The sequence below is a fragment of the Hyperoodon ampullatus genome (assembly GCF_949752795.1).
Source record: "Hyperoodon ampullatus genome assembly, chromosome: X".
NCBI classification, from domain to species: domain Eukaryota; kingdom Metazoa; phylum Chordata; class Mammalia; order Artiodactyla; family Ziphiidae; genus Hyperoodon; species Hyperoodon ampullatus.
The window spans coordinates 59,444,583-59,465,486 of record NC_136913.1 but is presented as its reverse complement, the minus strand read 5'-3'; the positions used below and the strand labels follow the sequence as shown (position 1 = coordinate 59,465,486).

Sequence of the window (20,904 nt, the reverse complement as noted above, 5' to 3'; positions counted from 1 at the left end):
CAGTGGCACTTCTTTCCCTCCTGCAACTAGCCCTGGACTGGCAAGTTTTTGAAAGTGAGAATCCTTTGTCATGCATAGCAATGAGAACATCCTTAACTGGAGCCATTTCATGATGTGTTCACTGAGTGAAACATCAACTCAGGATAGCTTCAACTATCTTATTTCTCCCTATATCCTTCCCTGGGAGATATTCCACTCCAGACCACCATCAGGACTGCAGGCCCATTCCTCCTTCCAAAAGCCTCATCTGTCACTCTGTCCTCCCCCTTCACTCCTGCTCCCTAACCCTCCAGGATTCCTTTGCTGAAGTCGATCCTGGGATACAAACTCTATATGAACTCAGTCAGCTATACAAAAATAGAAAACCAGGTATTTTTTTAAACTGCTTTTATTCTTTAAACAAACTACTGTTCGCCTTTTCCCCTTCGTATGTTTTAGTTTAGAACATTTGGTGGGTACGAAGAATTTTTAAATGAATTTAAGTAATCTCACTGAAATACAGGACCTAAAGGTTAAATTTTTTTAATTGTTTACTGCAAATCATTTCACTTTTACTTTTTTTGGGCAAATTCAAGATATCAACAAGTCTCAAATATCAGCAAAAGTATATTGCTCATTTTTTTTGTGCTTCATAGCAGTTGCAGATATAACAAAATGAATCAACTACTTTAATACTTTTTAAAATCTCTCTTTAAATACTTTTTATCTCTAAGAATTAAGGAAAACGACTAAGTTCAGATCTTTCACACTCATACCAGTTGTAGATAGAACAAAGTGGACCAAGTGCTTCAACAAAGTTATACCCTTTTACGTCTGAGAATAAAGGAAACTTACTAGTTGACGTCACCCCTCACAGTAAGTTAAACTACCTATCAGTTTGTCTCTTCTTACTTCACATCAATTGCAGATATAATGAAATGAATCAACTACTTGAATAAAGTCATGTCCTTTCTTATATTTAATAAAGGAAATTCAATTGAGATCTTTCACATCTTAGAGCAAGCCTTATCTAGCCTATCAGTTTAGGTAAATCTACTTTCTACATTTAACGCTTACATTTAACTTCTAAAGTTAACAAACGTTATTTAGAATTCCGAAAACATCTAAACAACTGTACTTAATTTGCAACCATACAAGGTTTTATGAAAAAACAAAACAAAATACTAGGGCTTCCCTGGTGGCTCAGTGGTTAAGAATCCTGGGGACACGGGTTCGAGCCCCGGTCGGGGAAGACCCCACCCCACATGCCGCGGAGCAAGAAAGGTGGGAACTTGGCATAGTCACTCCAATAGGGTAGGACGGTGCAGATGTCTTCCTGGTCACCGGCCTCCGGTCCCCCTAACCCCGTGAAAGAAGCAACCCAGGGACGGTCGAGGAGGATAGAAGAGCGAGGGAGGAAGAAGGGGGGGCGGGGGTGGAGAGAGGGGGTGAACTCTGAGTAAAATGAATCAACAAAACCCTGAGAAAACCGAAGGAAAAAAGCGGAGCCTGCTGAGGAGACGCGGCGGCGGCAGCTTCGGCTCCAACGGCAGCCGCCACGGTGATGGCGGCAGCGGGCCTACAAGAGACGGCAGGCGGGGCACCTGACGGAGCCGGCGTCGAGCGGCTTCACCGAGTTGTAGTGCTCCCCGTACATGGAGTAGCTCCTGTAGACCAGGGTGAGCGGCTTCTTGGTGTACTCCTCTCCGAAGACGACGGCGGGCGAGTTGGCCTGGATCACCTCGATGGGGGTCTGCAGGACGTGCGACAGGGCCCTCAGCTCGAGCTGGCCTCCACACGACGCGCTGAACACGATGTCGTCGCAGTAGCTCAAGAAGTCGTCGCGGCTGCAGGCGTCGCCCGTTACGGGGTCGCTGCAGAAGGGCAGGAAGTCCTCGACATGCTTCCACATGTACTCGGCGGTGCGCCTCCACAGGCTCTCCACGGTCACGGAGGACACCAGCTGGTCTTGGATGGCGCGGTACATGCAGTGGCCGCCGGCCGGGATATCCTTCATCTCCAGATTCCTGGCCCACAGGATGGCGTCGAGCTTCATTTCCTCGTCATGGCGGAAGCTGGCCAGATGCTCCATCTCAGCCTTGGCCATCCTCTCCTGCCTTTCTCTCTCGAGGGCCACCTTTCTTTCGCGCCTTCTCCGTGCCCTCGAGAGGTGAGGAGCCTTGTCCTCGAGATCCAGCTTGCCCAGATCTTCAGTGACTGAATCGACGTTGCTGTTATCAGGGAAACTCTCCTGGAACTTCTGCAGCTCCTGCTGGTGCTTCTGCTCCATCTCGGCCTCGAGGCGGGCCATATCGAGGAGCAACTGCTTTCTTCTCTTCTCGTCGCTCTTGGGGACCGAGCTCTTCATGCTCTGAATGTGGGCCTGCAGCTCTGCCTTCTCGCGCTTGTGGCGTCGTAACATCCGCTGATGCTCACTCTGTGAATCTCCCATGATGTTTAAGGGCAGGCGAGAATCGAAGTTTGGTGGCTGAAGTACCGCTACAGTTCGCGTCAACAGTCTAACCACCCAACTGGCTAGAGCTCCTCAGCCTCCCGTGGCGGCTGTACTCTCTTCCCCTCACCCGCGGTTGCCCTCACTCTATTAACGGCCCTCTCTGCCATTGGCCACTGTCTCTCCACGGCTACGCCTCCTAAACACTCCTGGCACTAGGATTGGCTGTTGGGAGACACTACATATGCCCCCATCAGACCCCGTAGCAAGGGGTGCTTCCGGTTTTAGCGGGGTTCCTGTCCCGGATGTAAAATCCCGCCTTTGTGCATTACGTGCAGCAACTGAGCTTGTGGAGATTTTCGTGGGCTCTGAACTGCGTACTTCACTTCCTAGCCTGAACACAGTGCAGACACTGGTCGTGCTTGAGAATCACGTGACAAATACTGTTACACCAGATGAATGTGCTCTGACACCGGACTTCCCATTGCTCCCAGTGTTCAGGAGGCAATGTGGCTCTCTCCAGTTCTTTAGTTGCCTTGACTGATGAACCCTTAATTTTGTGTATCAGAACAAGATATTTCCTTATGTTCCTGGGAACACAGAATCCTTTCAGTTTAGGCCTCAAATCCACCCTGTCCCATCTCAGTGTGAGAAAGCAACAACCTTAAAGTTCACTACAGCTGAGCAGACTTCGTCTTGTGCCAACAGAATGCACCTACCCTAAACTCCCCTTCTCCTGGGTTCCCAGCTTCCAAAATGGGCTCCCATGAAGCATGACAGTTGGCCTTCATCAAGCCACTTCCTTCTGATTATTTTGAATCTCTAAAAGTTCTAAAAAATAAAATAAAATCCCTAAGCTCTTTCAAACATGCTCTCATCCTGCCCCACTCTGCTCATCTGTATCTTGAATTCCCAAACAGGAAGGCTGTTATGACAACCTCCTCCCTGTTACAAATGAGGAAAGTGGACATTGGTCCAAGTTTTTACATATATCAAAACTTCAGTCGTTTTTATTGCTAACTAGGATTCCATGATATGGATGTACTGTAGTTCACTTAACCATTCACCTGTTGAAGGACATCCGGGCTGTTTCCAGTTTGGGGTTGTTACAACCCCTGCTATAAACATCCATATACAGGTTTTTTGTGTGAGCACAAGGCTTCATTTCTCTGGGAAAAAAATGCCCAGGAGTGCAATTTCTGGGTCATATTATAAGTGTATGTTTAGTTTGTGAAGAAGCTATTTTCCAGAGTGGTTGTACCATTGTGCGTTCTCACCAGCAGTGTATGCGGAATCAGGTTTCTCTGCATCCTCACCAGCATTTGGTGGTGTCATAATTTTTTATTTTTAGTCATTCTGATAGATGTGTAGTGGTCTCATTTTACAAATTACTTTGCAGCTTCGTTTTTCTAATGAGTACTTAAAATATGAAGCTACTTTGAGGAAAACACTGAATTAAAAATTTTTTAACTTGCATTATTCATTATAATGATTTTCTGTGTTTCAAGAAAGCTTTTAACTTTTAATCATGCTAGCTATTGTGTATGGAGGTAGCACTACAATACTGAAATTTTTTAAATTTAACATTTAGAGCAAGCCTGTTAGGGAAATTTTTATTCACTGGAAAAAAGTCATGGCTAATTGTTTTTCATTAAAAAAAGAAAAGCATTTGCAATTTTAAATGATGTTTTTCTTAATTAAAAAAGGTCTTTTGTTTGCAGAAAAAAATACTACAAAATGATTTTAATGAGTCTCACAGTATCTAGGAATCTTTACACTGATTGATTTTTATTGAAATACAATATAAAATAAAACTGTAATATATGCTCACTGTCAATAATCTGGAGAAATTAAATTCCATAATTCTCCTGGGAGAAAATTCCTGTTAACATTTTTTTTTTTTTTTTTTTTTGCGGTACACGGGCCTCTCACCGCTGTGGCCTCTCCCGTTGCGGAGCACAGGCTCTGGACACGCAGGCTCAGCGGCCATGGCTCGCGGGCCCAGCCGCTCCGCGGCATGTGGGATCTTCTCGGACCGGGGCACGAACCCGTGTCCCCTGCATCGGCAGGCAGACTCTCAACCACTGCGCCACCGGGGAAGCCCTCTGTTAACATTTTGTGTTTATTCTTGCCATGCCTATTCTACTCAAATAGAACTGTTAAACAAAGAAACAACAGGCCCAAAATGAAGTCACGTGTGCTATGCCCCACATCAGTAAACCAAGACTTAATACGTAACCAAATTGCAGTTTTAGCCCATCCCATGAAAGTGACTTTAACCAGTCAGTCTGGAATTTCCTGGCCAGCACTAGTGAGGTAGTCTGCCACATAGACCCCTGCCTTCCCCAAAAGGAAGGTGACCTTTGTCTGAAATAACCCCTTATTTTGTTGATGACTTCTTTGTCCCACCCCTTCTCTGCCTTTCAAAACCTTCCATTTTGTACAGTTCCTTGGAGCTGCTCTCTGCTTGCTAGATGGGATGCTGTCCGATTTGTGAATTGCTGAATAAAGCCAATTGATCTTCAAATTCACTCAGGTGAATTTTGTTCGTTAACAGAACTCTAAGCGGTGCTCCCTGCCATCCTGTCTGCCTATCGCCCTCCCCACCTTGGCCTCTGGGGACCTCCCTTCTCTCTTCAAAGGTCAGTGAGGGAAATACATCAAGGCTAAAAATTTGACCTGGCTCAAAGTAAAAAGTCAAAACAACAAACAACAAAGCAAAACAGAAAGTTCTTAAATTTCAAAGTTTCTGCGGCAATTTCTTTGTGTCACCAAGGTTTAGTGGTTCTGCTTTTAGACAAGGCATTGTAGTGGGCCTCAGGTCTCTGCATCAGTAGAAGCAGAAGAAAGAAACAGAAACTGCTTTGCAAATGATGCAAAACTCAAAATCCATTGTGGGTCCGATTTCAGGAAACAATTATACTGCTTTTAATGGAATTAATGATCCCCTCATCTTAGCAATGAAGGAAGGAAGGGCCAGAGAGGGGGAGTGTTGGGCTGATGGTCACACTGCAGAATTCCACGGCTGACTCGTCTGTGTCACTTTTCCCACCGCACTGTGCTGCTGCCACACGCAGCCTTGACATGACTCTTGGCTGTAAGTCAGGCAGAACAGTCCCAACATAGTTTCTGGGGCCATCGGGAGGAATCCCTCATGAAACGGTTGTAAATTCATCTATGAGATTCAAAGAGGCCTTGTACATGCCCTCTGACAATGCCCATGTGTGAGCGAGAGACTCTTCATGAGCTCTGCAAGCCTGAAATCGCCTTGTAAAGGTGGAGGGCAGGCCTGGAGAGGAGAAATTCCTGCGCTGGAACACACGTGCATCTGCCCCTAGGGCCTGCCTCCTCCTTGGCCAAAGCAAAGAGCCTGTTCAAGCAAACTCAAGTGGATTTAAAGAAACACACTTATTTTTCCCTGAAAAAGTAATGTGTTCGGGCTTCCCTGGTGGTGCACTGGTTAAGAATCCACCTGCCAATGCAGTGGACACAGGTTCAAGCCCTGGTCCAGGAAGATCCCACATGCCTCGGAGCAACTAAGCCCGTGTGCCACAACTACTGAAGCTCGCGTGCCTAGAGCCCGTGCTCCACAACAAGAGAAGCCACCGCAATGAGAAGCCCGCACACTGCAACAAAGAGTAGCCCCCGCTCAGGGCAATTAGAGAAAGCCTCGTGCAGCAACAAAGACCCTACAAAGCCAAAAACAAATAAAAGAAAGTAAAAATCTCATAATCTCACAATTCAGACTTCACAATTCACTGCTGACATTTGGCTTGTAGCTTTTTAGTGTTTCATTTATATATGCATGTATCTGTATGTATATAACTGTATAAATGGATATGTATACATATGTATATATAATATGATTTTTATTATAGTAAAATAAATACAATTTACCATTTTAACCAAAAGATGTGGAATTTAGACTTTACTGTCTCTGAGGATTATTTGCTTTCCTTGAAAGCAGTGGGATGTGTGTATGACAAAGAGACAGGCTGTGAACTGTGGTCAAATAGTTACCTACTAGAGAACTACAGGAGGAAGGATGTAGAGCCCTCCCTGCATTGTCCTGCTGAAGCTCCTGTCTTATTATTATCAACTGAAAAAATCTGAGCTTCGTGACTACTGATGGCTGACACACTCTTGTCTTGCTACTGCTTTTATTTATTTATTTATTTGGCTATGCCATGTGGCTTGTGGGATCTTAGTTCCCTGACCAGGGATTGAACTCGGGCCCTTGGCAGTGAAAGCGTGGAGTCCTGACCACTGGACGACCCGGGAAATCCTGAACTGCTTTTATTCTTAAAATTTGATTATATAGTTAAAATTTTAAACTCTATTTCTATTTTGAATCATCAGTGCTTTTACACCCTATTCTCAGCTGCTGAGTTGGACTCCTTGAGTTTCTTGTGTATCCTTTCTAAGATAGTCTGTGCTCACTCACATGCTCCTTTCAGTTTGGCTCAGAGGTACAAAAAGCTTTAGTGTACAAAGGTTGTATACGTGAAACTGGGGACACTCTACTTGATTGGTAACTGAAGGGATTTTTAAGGGCCTATCTCAGTGGACCTTTTCCTGAGTTACTCCAGCCAGAAACCAGGGAATCACCTCTGATCCTGTCTTTGTCTTTACCCGCCACATAAAACAAATGTTAATTCTACTCCCAGTGTCCATCACTTTGGTCCCCTGTTCTCTCCCTGCTGCCACAGCCCCAGGCCAGGTCAGCCTCGTCTGTCATGGATGAAAAGACAGCCTCTCAAATCAGCTTCTTGCCTCCAATCTCTCTCCTTGCAATCCATTCTTTCCCCTAAGATTCCTTATGTCTAAAGCATAGCTCTGATGTCTCATTCCTTCTGAAAAACAAACTTTTAACGGATTCTATTGCCTCTAGAGTACAGAAGACTTTTTTCCACAAAGGATGGAGCAAGTGGCAGAAATAGTCTCTCTTCTCCGATGTGGCTGGTCACTGAATCTGGGCCCTACGGGAAGGCAGCTCATGATCACAAACTCATGACTGGGATCAGAACCCGGTTACTCCCAGGACCCCTCAGGGATGCTTGCATTCCTGGGAATGGACAAACACGCATTCACATCAGACTGCCACAGGCCCCCGAGTTCTCACTTACTCCTTAGAGAGCCCACTCCCCAGGGGCTAGAATACCCCGAGTAGCCCGTTCTTGGTTTCAAGGTAGCTGAGAAGCCCAGATAAAGCGGCTTCGTGGACATGGGAAAACACCGCTGCCGCTGCCCATTTCCTTCCGCTTTTGTTTCAAACAAAATTCTGACGTGATTTTCCAAGAACTTTGAACTCACCTCCAATTCCAGGAACGCCTTATTATTAGCCTCTTCCTAGGAGGTGACTCAATTTGGTGATGAACCTTGGTGGATTCACCTCGGCCACCCTGGTCACTGCAGTCCCTCCCCTGCCAGCTCCCACAGATGCAAGATGGCAGGGGCTCCGGATTTTGTTTCTCACAGGTTCAAAGGAGCAACAGAGCGCGTGTGCTCATGGGCTTCACTCTGATTGGGCGGGCCCAAGCCATAGATTCACCTTGAGCCAATCACTGTGGCCCGGAAGAATCGGTGCTTTGATTGGCAGACCTGAAAGGGGAGGGTCCTGGAGGTGAACCGCTGTCACCCCAAGAGGGTGACAGGGGTTCGCACCCCCAAAAAGGAGATTGGAGGCTTTTGTGGTAATGGAGGGAAACAGACGCTGGAGATGCGAACAACCCTTCTTTTTTTTTTTTTTTTTTTTTTTTTTTTGTGGTACGCGGGCCTCTCACTGCCGTGGCCCCTCCCATTGCGGAGCACAGGCTCCGGACGCGCAGGCCCAGCGGCCATGGCCCACAGGCCCAGCCGCTCCGCGGCATGTGGGATCCTCCCAGACCGGGGCACGAACCCGTGTCCCCTGCATTGGCAGGCAGACTCTCGATTCAGGATCGCCCATTCCCCGCGCCTCCCCCACCCTTGCTTTCCGTGGGCCTGTCCGCCTCTGGCCTTGAGTCACTTCCCCCGCCATGCCCCACCCCGCCCAGGCGGCCTCCCCTCCCAGGCCCCCGTGGCTCAGCTTCCCTGGCCCCGCGCCCTCACCCCTCTTCCCGCGAACACGCGGGAGCATCCTTCCCCGCCCCCATCTCCTGACTGAGGGGGTGCCTGTGCTTTTGCACACCCTGGGGAAAGTCCCCGGGTCACGCGGTTGTGTGTGGGGAGCCTGACGCTCAGGCTCGTCTCCACGCTTCCGCCTACAGAGTCGCGACTAGCGACCGTGGCAAAGCCACCCGGAGCGCGGGCCGACCCCCCGCCCGGCCACTTGAGCGGGCGGGCGGGCGCGCACCCAGGCAGACTCTCAACCACTGCGCCACCAGGGAAGCCCGAACAACCCTTCTTTACTCGTGTCTCGCCCACTGCCACCTCTGGTGTTTGCCTCCTGGGGTCCTCACAGCCTGGGACGCTCTTCCCTTGAGGGCTTCCCCCCTAAATCTGAGATGAACTTTCCGAGCTTCCCGTTCCCTCTTCCTCCCTACTCCAAGCTGGCCCAGAGCATTCCCACTTCACTTCCTCATCTTCTTAACTGGACCACAGCACTTAAGGGTGGGCCTTGGGTTGGCAGTCACTTGGATTTGTGTGCTTCTCATCTCCGAGGCCGTGAGGCTGCCATGGAGAGCACAAACTCAGTCTTAATTATTTTGGGGCCCCTACCCTGGCCTTCCTGGGCCCCTGCCCAGCCAGCAGTGCCTGCTAGTAGAGATACTCAGTGTATTTGGTTGAACTGATTAGGATACTTAAACTGTTTTCAAGCCCCCTCAGATATGTCAGAAGCACTATTTACACACTTGAGAATGTATTCCAGTGTTTCTAGGCTATTCATTAGAACAGGTCCCTTGGGCAACTCTGCAAGCCCGCTCAACCGGTAGTTTTGCACTTCGGAACAAGGGCTGGAGTCAACATTGCAGTTGTGGTGTCTCCACCTTAGGCTATTCCTGCAGCTCCACAATACTCTTCTGTTTCCAAACTCAAGACTCATCAGGGCCATCCCTGGGGGAGGGATGAACATTTCTGTGGTTCTAGAAAGAGGACTCAACTGAGTAAAAGAGGCCTGGCAAATCTCCTTTAGTGCTCCCCCAGCTCCCAGCCCAGGCCTTCCCCATGCCCAGGGGCTTCTGTGGTTCTCTTCTGCCTCACTCCCCACCTCTAAGTAAAAGAAACCTCTTTTGTTTTCAAATTTCTTCTAAATCCCCATTAGACGCTTGAATGGCCTGAAAACCTCTGAGGTGGTGGCTATCCAGCCTGGGCTTACACATCTCCAATAACAGAGAACTCGCCACCTTGTGAGATGGTTTTTCATATCTTTGAATAGCTCTGATTATCAAAACATTTCTTTCTTACGCCAAACCAAGACTGCTTCCCTATTGTTTCTGCCACGTAGTGTTGTGGGGTCATACACAATGTTCAGAGACAGGTCCTAGATTTCTGTGTGTGTGTGTGTGTGTGTGTGTGTGTGTGTGTGTGTGTGTGTAAAGGAGAGAGACAGAGACAGAGACAGAGAGATAGAGAGACAGAGAAACCAAAACAGGCACAGAGGGAGCTGGAAGGGCCTACAGAGATCATCTAGGTCAATGGTTAACAAAGTGTTTTGGCAAGATTAATTCAGGAGCAGTAAACATATTTAAGGGGCACATTTTTCCTATTCAAAGTCAAGTTGGGACTTGATGGCTGAGTTAATGAGCATATGCATAATCCCCCTAGGAGATACCCACCGAAATAAAACAGAATCAAAATGAGATAAGAAGATGTCTTCTTTTTCCAAGTAGGAACAGGCCACAGACGCAGAGCACAACCTTGGTATCTCCATATGCAAAATAATTTAAACCAAAGTAAAAATGAAGACGCCAGGAAAAAAAGGCACAAGCTACCTGGCTCCTCCCTCGCCCTCCGCGACCCCATGACAAAAGGCCAGTTCACTATTTCTCTTTCCTTTGTTTTCTATCTGTTGCTCCAAGGGCTAGGTTTTCTCTTTCCTTTATTCTTTTTTTTTAAATCTTCTAAATGGGAGCATAGGCAATTCGCTTTTAGTTCTACTGGTGGTTATTTTTATGACGGTAAGCCCCACGCTTAAGCCTACAATTCTCAATTTTTCAACTTCAAAACTGAAATGGTATCTTTGATTCACCCTCTGAGAGATAAGAAAAATTTCACATTTACTCTTTACCTCCTGACTTTGTTGTCTAATTTTTGTCCCTATCTATTTTAGATAAATTATGGTTGTTTTACACAGCATAGCTTTTCTTCCAGGGACTCTACCTGACTGTCAAAGAGTCTCACTTCAAAAAAAGGCCCCGGCGCAATTTCACAAGTATATGGACTATTTCAAACTTTCAAGGAGCAGATAATTCCTATGATATTTAAATTATCCCAGAGGAAGAGGAAGGAAGGAAATAGTGTTTTGAAATCATTTTTTCTAGTTTTTAGATGATACATAGATACAAATTTCTACTTAAGAATTCAATGATATAATGGATAAACAAAATGTGGTATATACACACGATGGACTATTATTCAGCTTTAAAAAGGAAATTCTGACACCTGCTACAACGTGGATGAAGCTTGAAGACATTATGCTATGTGAAATAAGCCAGTCACAAAAGGACAAATATTGTATGATTCCACTTATATGAGGTACATAGGGTAGTCAAATTGAGAGACAGAGAGTAGAATGTTGGTTGCCAGGGGCTGGCAGGAGAGAGAATGAGGTGATATATAGCCTTGCAATAAAAAAATCCAACTCTATCGAAGGACATAGTTTAAAAGGAAAAAGCTCAACACCTTCCTCCTCCCACCCACCCATTTCTTTCCCTCTCCCTAGAGGAAACAATTCATATGGATGATGCAAAATTTACTCAGCTAGTCCTCACTGAGGATATTTAGGTTGTATCTAGAGTTTTACTTGCACAAACAACACTCTAATGAATAGCCTTGAAATATACTGCCGTATAATACGTATACCTGTAGTATAGATCCCTGGATATAGACTGCCAGTTCAAAAGCTATGTGCGTTTTATTTAGTGAGTTAGTTAGGCTTAGATTTATTTATTAACTCATATAGTTCAAAATATCAGCCGTTTAAGAGATTACACAGTGCAAAGCTCCGTCCCATCCTTTTCCCCCAGCAACTTGGTTCCCCTCCTCAAAAGCAACCCATAGTATCATTTAAAATATATTCTTTAGTCATGTACAAGGGAAACAGTATGTTTGAGAATGCCTGTTTCTGCATTCTCCCATCAACACAGCATATTATCAAACTTGACTTCTTTGCTAATCTGACTGATGAAAAATGGTATCTCATTCAATGTGTATTTATTTAATTTGTAATATTATGAGTAAAACCGATGGTTACTAAAGCTGGGAGACCATGCCAGCCTCCCTCTGCAGCTTCTTTCCCACAGCTCCCTCACCTGTCACCTCTACCCTCCAGCTCCACTGAACACGGACACACCATGTTCTTTTTTTTTTTTTAAATGTGGACCATTTTTTTTTAAAGTCTTTATTGAATTTGTTACAACACTGCTTCCGTTTTGTGTTTTGGTTTGTTGGCCTCAAGGCACGTGGGATCCCAGCTTCCCGACCAGGGATCGAACCCTCACCCCCTGCATTGGAAGGAAAACTCCCAACCTCTGGGCCACCAGGGAAGTCCCGACACCCTGTTCTTTCACTCCTGCCTTTGCTCTGGCTGTGTTCTCTGCGAGCTCCTCCTAAGCCTCCCTGCCACCCCAGGTCTGATGAAGTGTCCTTCCTCTGTGCTTCCTTTCATCACAGCACTGGTCATGCTGCCTTCTGTTTATTTCTGTCTATTTTCCGATCTGCCATCTCTACTAGATGGTGAGCGCTGGGACTGGATCTTTATCTCTCTACCTCTACTGTTTATCACCATTCTCTTCAGTAAATATGGAGTGAATGGATGAATGGACAGCTGGCAGTTTCACATGGAGGTCACTGGAATGCAGTTATTCTGTGGGACTGGCTGAAACGAGATTTACCCTCTCATAAGAATGTCATATATGTGGAAGGTGGCACTTGAAATCAGTGGTGAAATGGTGGATTATTCAGTAAGTGGTGTTCGGCTAACTGGTTAATTACCATAATTGGAGAAAATCAGTTTATGTCCTTGTCCTCCACCCAAGTAATTTCCAGGTGGATATGTTAAATAGTGTTAAATATAAAGAGAAAGCATAAGAAACTTGAAAGTATATACGAATATTGATGCAACCTCGGGATGGGGAAGCCCTTTCTAAGCAAGATACCAAGACAGAAACCATAAAGAAAAAGATCGATAGATAGACTCCCTTACAATTTTAAACTTGAGCACACGCAAAAAGTCAGAAACAACACTGAGAGCCTAATAATGTATGGGAAAAACTAGTTTTAAAAAATATCCGAATGAAAAGTGGAAGGACCTATTACAAATCCGTAAGAAGAAGACAAACTTACCCATAAAAAATTAAGCAAATGTCAGGAACAGGCAATAAATTAAGAATTATTTGTTCCAGCATGAATGAAATAGACATGCTAACAAATACTTAGAGGAATATTCTACCTTACTAGTAATCAACAGAGGGTCAACTAATACAGCATTTTTCACCTAACAAATGAGCAAAGATGATAATTTTCAGTGTTTGCAACTATATGGGAAAATAACACTCTCACACCCTGAGAGTGTACATTGGCTCACTCCTTCTGGAGGGCAATTTACCAGTATGCATTGAAAGCCTCTCCTTTGGACCTAGATCACTTCTAGAAATCTTATCAAAGGGGAATAATCAGAAATATAGACAAAGACTCAGCTACAAGGATATTACAGTCGCATATTTGTAGCAGTGAGAAATTGAAAGCAATCTAAATGTCCAGCAATAGAATAGGACAAATAAATTGTGGCACATTCACAGGCTAGAATGCAGGCATTAAAATCATCGTATTGAAGACTAAGGAGAGAAGGAAATGCTTATAATGTATTGTTAAGTTAAAAAAAAAAAGTAGTTCAAATAGAATGATACCAGTTTGGTTTTTTTAAAATACGCATGTGTATGTGTGTGTGTAGAAAAAGGGTGGAAGGAAGGAAGATACTGACTGGCCTGAGGAGTCCCCGCACACAGGCCCCCCCGTCCCCAAGAGGACACTCTGCTAAGCCCCAGTGGGATTTGCTTTCACGCTGCAGACCAAGAAGTTTTGGCTTCCACTGTAGGACCTGTGGGAAGAGGCCAAGTGGCTCCAAAATTACTGTAGACAGAATGAAGGGGTGGTTGCTGCCACAGCTGATAGTGTTATAGTCTTAGGCCCCTAGGTAATGATACATTTATTGCACATTTTATACATATTTTCATTTAATGTACCTAACATCCCAAGAGATACCTCTAAGACGGGCAATAACTGTCCCATGTTACTGATGAGGTAACCGAAGCCCAGAAAGATTAGATGACTTAATCCAAGTCACAAAGCTAGGAAGTGGGTATATGAGCGGGGCTTCAAATCCAGATAGGTGTCCTTGTCTTTGGCTGCTAAGGCAAAAGTGCATGATCATGAGGAGTAAATGAAGAATGGTAAGTAAATGAATGAAAGTTGCTTCTGGAATTGAACCCCTTTGGGAACAGTACCCCATGGCTTATGCACACACAATTGCCCAGAACAGTCAACTGTCCTCAGTGACTGTGGTCACTGTTACAAAATGGAACAGACCGCAAATCCCTCATGTCCTGCCAGATCCCACAGCGAAGGCCCCTTCTTGGCTTGTGCTCTGGGCCTGGTTGGAATCTGGCCTGGGTTTACTCTTCCCCATCCTTCCAGCTGAAGGCAAACCCAGTGGAGGAAGTTGGGACAGGCCCAGTGAGATCTTAAGGGTTCCCTAGACAGAATAGTGATTTCTCTTGTATTTAGGGAGAAAGAAGCCTGTAAAATGGGACTCTGCTGGTTTGTTTGCTGCCTTCTGCTGGGCAGAATTCCGTGGGCAGCACCAGGCCCTCCCCCCACTCCCAGCAAGGCCCACATTATCCAGGCAGTGCCCTCTTCACCAACCTATGCCCTCTTCCGCGGCCATGCCCCCTTCCTTGGCCAGTGCACCCTGCCTTCACAACAGTGGCCCCTCTGCATCCAGCGCCTCCCAACTTTATGTGCAGATAACTTCCCTAGCGAGTGCCTCCTCCCCTAGCCAGGTGCCACTCCCTAGCCCTTCCCCATGCAAAAGCCAGGAATCCCTTTTTCACCTTATACCAATTCATACCCTATACCAAGCAGGCCCCTGGTCCTTGTCACCAGCCTATTATTCCCTCTTCCTCACTTCCCTAACCCTGCTCCTCAGTCTATACCCCCTTGGAACCAGGCCCCCTTCCCCAGGTAGTCCCATTTCCCCACATTATGCACCCTGCCCCAGCAGATAAGCCCATCCCCCATCAGAAGCCCTTAACCTGCCTGTGCTTCCAAGCCAGCCAGGCCCTCTTCTCAGCCGGGCTCTCTTTGTCCGTTTAGACCTGCCTCCCCAGCTACCTATGCCCCCTTCCCTGGCCAAGGCTACCTCCCTAGCCTGGTTCCCTTCCCCTCCTAGGCAGGCTTCCCCTATACCCACCTAGACCCTCACCCCAGCGGAGTCACATTCCCAGCCAGTCTCCTCTTTTGCAGCAACCCTACCCAGGCCCCTGCCCCGGCCCCTGCCCCAGCTTCTTACCCACCCACCCCCGCCAGCCCGTGCCCAGGCTCCCTGACCCAACTTGCTTTTCCTTCCCCAGCCTATGTCCCCTTGCCCGGCCAGGCCCCTTTCCCCAGCCAGAGCCTCTTCCTCAGCCTATGCCTCCTTCTTTGGATTGGCCCCCTTTCTAAACCAGCCATCTTACCAGCCTGTGTCCCTCTCTCCAGCCTCTAGCCACTTGCCTGAAGTTTTCCCACCCTGGGCCACAGCCCAGCCTCTTTACCGTCCTATGCTGCCAGCCTCCCCTCCCCAGGCAGGCCTCAACCCCAGCCTGTGTTATTCCCCATGCAGGACCCTTCTGCTCGCAGGCCCCTCACCCAGCCAGGGCCTGTTCCCCGACCTGAGACCCTGTTGACAGCCTCCTTAGCCAGGCTACCCTTCCCCAGGCAAAGCCCCTTTTCAACCCTTTGTCCCCTTGCCCTCACGGGACCCCCTTCTCCAGAAAGGGCCTCCTTCTCATAGCCAGGTGCTTGTGCCCAGCCTTTTCCCTTTTCAGCTGGACCACTTTGCCAAGGAGTTCCCCCTTCGCTGGCCTTTCATAGCCAGTGCCAAGTCGCATGATGCTCGACCACCTCAAGCTCCACTCCTACGCCACCTCCATCCGCAAGGCCGTCTTGGCATCCATGGACAATGAAAATATGCACACCCCAGACATCGGGGGCCAGGGCACCACGTCAGAAGTCATCCACGACATCATCCGCCACATCCGCGTCATCAACGGCCGGGCCGTGGAGGCCTAGGCCGTCCCCGGGACGGTCTCGGCCCACCCTTTACATCCGCTTCGCGTCCCCAGCACCCTAATTGGCTCGGTGGGTGGACCCAGAACAAACACACTTCTGCCACCCCCAGAAAAAAAAAAAAAAAAGGCCTCCTTCCCTGGCCAAGCATCCTCCTCTCTCAGCTCTCCATCACCAGTAAAGTCCCCTCCCCAACCATGTGACATTTCCCTGCCTGGACCCCTTCACACACACATGCCCCCAGCTGGGAAGTCTTTCCCAGCCAGACTCCTCCCCACAGCCAGGCTCTCTTCACCCAGGGACCTAACAGCCTCTCCCCCAGTCTAAGCTCATTTCCCTAGGCGGGCCTCCTTCCCAGTAAGGTACCTTTCCTCAACCGGTATACCCCTTCCTCAACCAAACCCCTTCCCTAGCTTATTCCCCCTCCTCAGCCAGACCTTCTCCCCATCCCTAGCCTGTGCCCCCAGCTAGGTCCCTTTCCTCAACCATGTGCCCTCCCTCAGCCAGGACACACGCCTTCCTTCCCAGGCAGGATCCCTGCCCTAGCAGGCCCTCCCCACTTGCTAATCCCCCTCTTCCAGCCAGGTCCATCAACACACCTATTATCCCATGCCCAGCCTATGTCGGTCTCAGCATTCGAACCTCTCCCGACACCAGCTTCCTTTCCTTGCCTGTGCCTCCTTCCCAGGCCCCATTCCCCTGCCAGAGCCCCTCCCCAGGCAGGCCACCTTTCCCTGCCAGGATATTTTCACCCCCCAATCTCCCCCAGCCCAGCCAGTCTCCCATCCTCAGCTTGTGCCACCCTATCAAGTCTGTGCTCCTTTTCCAAGACAGGCCCCTTCCCACATCCAGGCCCCTTCCCCAGCCTCACCCTCTTCCCCAGCTTAAGCCTACTTTCCCAGCCAGATCTCTTTCCCTGGTCAGGTGCCATTCCCCAGGACTTTTCCCCTTTAACACTCAAGGATTCCTCTCTCATCCTTTGCCTCCTAACTCAACTAAGCCTCTTTCCCTTGACCAGCCGAGTCCTCCTTCCCTAAGCAGCCCCCACTCCATTATCCCCTTCCTAGCCTGGCCTCCTTCTTCACCCTGTGCCCCAGTCCACACAGGTGTCCTTACCTAGCCGTCTCCCCTTCTTCTGCCTCGTCCCCTTTCCCCTGCCACGGCCCATTCATCCTCCTAGACTGACCCCTTCCCCAGTTTTCACCCTTTTTCCCAGCCAGGCCCCCTTCTATAGATTATGCCTCCCTTCCTGGCCTATTCTTCCTTCCCCAGCCAGCATTCTCATCCCTATAAAAGGCGCTCTTCTCACAATGCGGCCAAATACCTAGTCTTCTCAGGGACTTCCTCTTCTCAGCCAGCTGGCTATCTGAAAATGTATCTGATGCACACATTTACACAGTGAGCTATCTGGCAGGATTTCTATATTTGTATTTTGAAAAGAGATTCCCCCCAACACACACCCTGCCTTCAAAAAAAAAAAAAAGAAAAAAACAGTGGCACTTCTTTCCCTCCTGCAACTAGCCCTGGACTGGCAAGTTTTTGAAAGTGAGAATCCTTTGTCATGCATAGCAATGAGAACATCCTTAACTGGAGCCATTTCATGATGTGTTCACTGAGTGAAACATCAACTCAGGATAGCTTCAACTATCTTATTTCTCCCTATATCCTTCCCTGGGAGATATTCCACTCCAGACCACCATCAGGACTGCAGGCCCATTCCTCCTTCCAAAAGCCTCATCTGTCACTCTGTCCTCCCCCTTCACTCCTGCTCCCTAACCCTCCAGGATTCCTTTGCTGAAGTCGATCCTGGGATACAAACTCTATATGAACTCAGTCAGCTATACAAAAATAGAAAACCAGGTATTTTTTTAAACTGCTTTTATTCTTTAAACAAACTACTGTTCGCCTTTTCCCCTTCGTATGTTTTAGTTTAGAACATTTGGTGGGTACGAAGAATTTTTAAATGAATTTAAGTAATCTCACTGAAATACAGGACCTAAAGGTTAAATTTTTTTAATTGTTTACTGCAAATCATTTCACTTTTACTTTTTTTGGGCAAATTCAAGATATCAACAAGTCTCAAATATCAGCAAAAGTATATTGCTCATTTTTTTTGTGCTTCATAGCAGTTGCAGATATAACAAAATGAATCAACTACTTTAATACTTTTTAAAATCTCTCTTTAAATACTTTTTATCTCTAAGAATTAAGGAAAACGACTAAGTTCAGATCTTTCACACTCATACCAGTTGTAGATAGAACAAAGTGGACCAAGTGCTTCAACAAAGTTATACCCTTTTACGTCTGAGAATAAAGGAAACTTACTAGTTGACGTCACCCCTCACAGTAAGTTAAACTACCTATCAGTTTGTCTCTTCTTACTTCACATCAATTGCAGATATAATGAAATGAATCAACTACTTGAATAAAGTCATGTCCTTTCTTATATTTAATAAAGGAAATTCAATTGAGATCTTTCACATCTTAGAGCAAGCCTTATCTAGCCTATCAGTTTAGGTAAATCTACTTTCTACATTTAACGCTTACATTTAACTTCTAAAGTTAACAAACGTTATTTAGAATTCCGAAAACATCTAAACAACTGTACTTAATTTGCAACCATACAAGGTTTTATGAAAAAACAAAACAAAATACTAGGGCTTCCCTGGTGGCTCAGTGGTTAAGAATCCTGGGGACACGGGTTCGAGCCCCGGTCGGGGAAGACCCCACCCCACATGCCGCGGAGCAAGAAAGGTGGGAACTTGGCATAGTCACTCCAATAGGGTAGGACGGTGCAGATGTCTTCCTGGTCACCGGCCTCCGGTCCCCCTAACCCCGTGAAAGAAGCAACCCAGGGACGGTCGAGGAGGATAGAAGAGCGAGGGAGGAAGAAGGGGGGGCGGGGGTGGAGAGAGGGGGTGAACTCTGAGTAAAATGAATCAACAAAACCCTGAGAAAACCGAAGGAAAAAAGCGGAGCCTGCTGAGGAGACGCGGCGGCGGCAGCTTCGGCTCCAACGGCAGCCGCCACGGTGATGGCGGCAGCGGGCCTACAAGAGACGGCAGGCGGGGCACCTGACGGAGCCGGCGTCGAGCGGCTTCACCGAGTTGTAGTGCTCCCCGTACATGGAGTAGCTCCTGTAGACCAGGGTGAGCGGCTTCTTGGTGTACTCCTCTCCGAAGACGACGGCGGGCGAGTTGGCCTGGATCACCTCGATGGGGGTCTGCAGGACGTGCGACAGGGCCCTCAGCTCGAGCTGGCCTCCACACGACGCGCTGAACACGATGTCGTCGCAGTAGCTCAAGAAGTCGTCGCGGCTGCAGGCGTCGCCCGTTACGGGGTCGCTGCAGAAGGGCAGGAAGTCCTCGACATGCTTCCACATGTACTCGGCGGTGCGCCTCCACAGGCTCTCCACGGTCACGGAGGACACCAGCTGGTCTTGGATGGCGCGGTACATGCAGTGGCCGCCGGCCGGGATATCCTTCATCTCCAGATTCCTGGCCCACAGGATGGCGTCGAGCTTCATTTCCTCGTCATGGCGGAAGCTGGCCAGATGCTCCATCTCAGCCTTGGCCATCCTCTCCTGCCTTTCTCTCTCGAGGGCCACCTTTCTTTCGCGCCTTCTCCGTGCCCTCGAGAGGTGAGGAGCCTTGTCCTCGAGATCCAGCTTGCCCAGATCTTCAGTGACTGAATCGACGTTGCTGTTATCAGGGAAACTCTCCTGGAACTTCTGCAGCTCCTGCTGGTGCTTCTGCTCCATCTCGGCCTCGAGGCGGGCCATATCGAGGAGCAACTGCTTTCTTCTCTTCTCGTCGCTCTTGGGGACCGAGCTCTTCATGCTCTGAATGTGGGCCTGCAGCTCTGCCTTCTCGCGCTTGTGGCGTCGTAACATCCGCTGATGCTCACTCTGTGAATCTCCCATGATGTTTAAGGGCAGGCGAGAATCGAAGTTTGGTGGCTGAAGTACCGCTACAGTTCGCGTCAACAGTCTAACCACCCAACTGGCTAGAGCTCCTCAGCCTCCCGTGGCGGCTGTACTCTCTTCCCCTCACCCGCGGTTGCCCTCACTCTATTAACGGCCCTCTCTGCCATTGGCCACTGTCTCTCCACGGCTACGCCTCCTAAACACTCCTGGCACTAGGATTGGCTGTTGGGAGACACTACATATGCCCCCATCAGACCCCGTAGCAAGGGGTGCTTCCGGTTTTAGCGGGGTTCCTGTCCCGGATGTAAAATCCCGCCTTTGTGCATTACGTGCAGCAACTGAGCTTGTGGAGATTTTCGTGGGCTCTGAACTGCGTACTTCACTTCCTAGCCTGAACACAGTGCAGACACTGGTCGTGCTTGAGAATCACGTGACAAATACTGTTACACCAGATGAATGTGCTCTGACACCGGACTTCCCATTGCTCCCAGTGTTCAGGAGGCAATGTGGCTCTCTCCAGTTCTTTAGTTGCCTTGACTGATGAACCCTTAATTTTGTGTATCAGAACAAGATATTTCCTTATGTTCCTGGGAACACAGAATCCTTTCAGTTTAGGCCTCAAATCCACCCTGTCCCATCTCAGTGTGAGAAAGCAACAACCTTAAAGTTCACTACAGCTGAGCAGACTTCGTCTTGTGCCAACAGAATGCACCTACCCTAAACTCCCCTTCTCCTGGGTTCCCAGCTTCCAAAATGGGCTCCCATGAAGCATGACAGTTGGCCTTCATCAAGCCACTTCCTTCTGATTATTTTGAATCTCTAAAAGTTCTAAAAAATAAAATAAAATCCCTAAGCTCTTTCAAACATGCTCTCATCCTGCCCCACTCTGCTCATCTGTATCTTGAATTCCCAAACAGGAAGGCTGTTATGACAACCTCCTCCCTGTTACAAATGAGGAAAGTGGACATTGGTCCAAGTTTTTACATATATCAAAACTTCAGTCGTTTTTATTGCTAACTAGGATTCCATGATATGGATGTACTGTAGTTCACTTAACCATTCACCTGTTGAAGGACATCCG

At 47.9% G+C, this 20,904-nt stretch overlaps 2 protein-coding genes across 2 annotated transcripts; both read right to left on the bottom strand.

The window, feature by feature from the left end:
• Window positions 1-1,558: 1,558 nt before the first annotated feature.
• Window positions 1,559-2,431, bottom strand: LOC307069690 (OTU domain-containing protein 6A-like; the record flags this gene model as incomplete). The annotated part of the gene is made up of 1 exon (XM_079728043.1): window positions 1,559-2,431. The coding sequence occupies one exon, from the start codon at window positions 2,429-2,431 to the stop codon at window positions 1,559-1,561; it is 873 nt and encodes a 290-aa protein (XP_079584169.1).
• A 16,516-nt stretch (window positions 2,432-18,947) lies between these two features.
• Window positions 18,948-19,820, bottom strand: LOC307069689 (OTU domain-containing protein 6A-like; the record flags this gene model as incomplete). The annotated part of the gene is made up of 1 exon (XM_079728042.1): window positions 18,948-19,820. The coding sequence occupies one exon, from the start codon at window positions 19,818-19,820 to the stop codon at window positions 18,948-18,950; it is 873 nt and encodes a 290-aa protein (XP_079584168.1).
• Window positions 19,821-20,904: the final 1,084 nt, after the last annotated feature.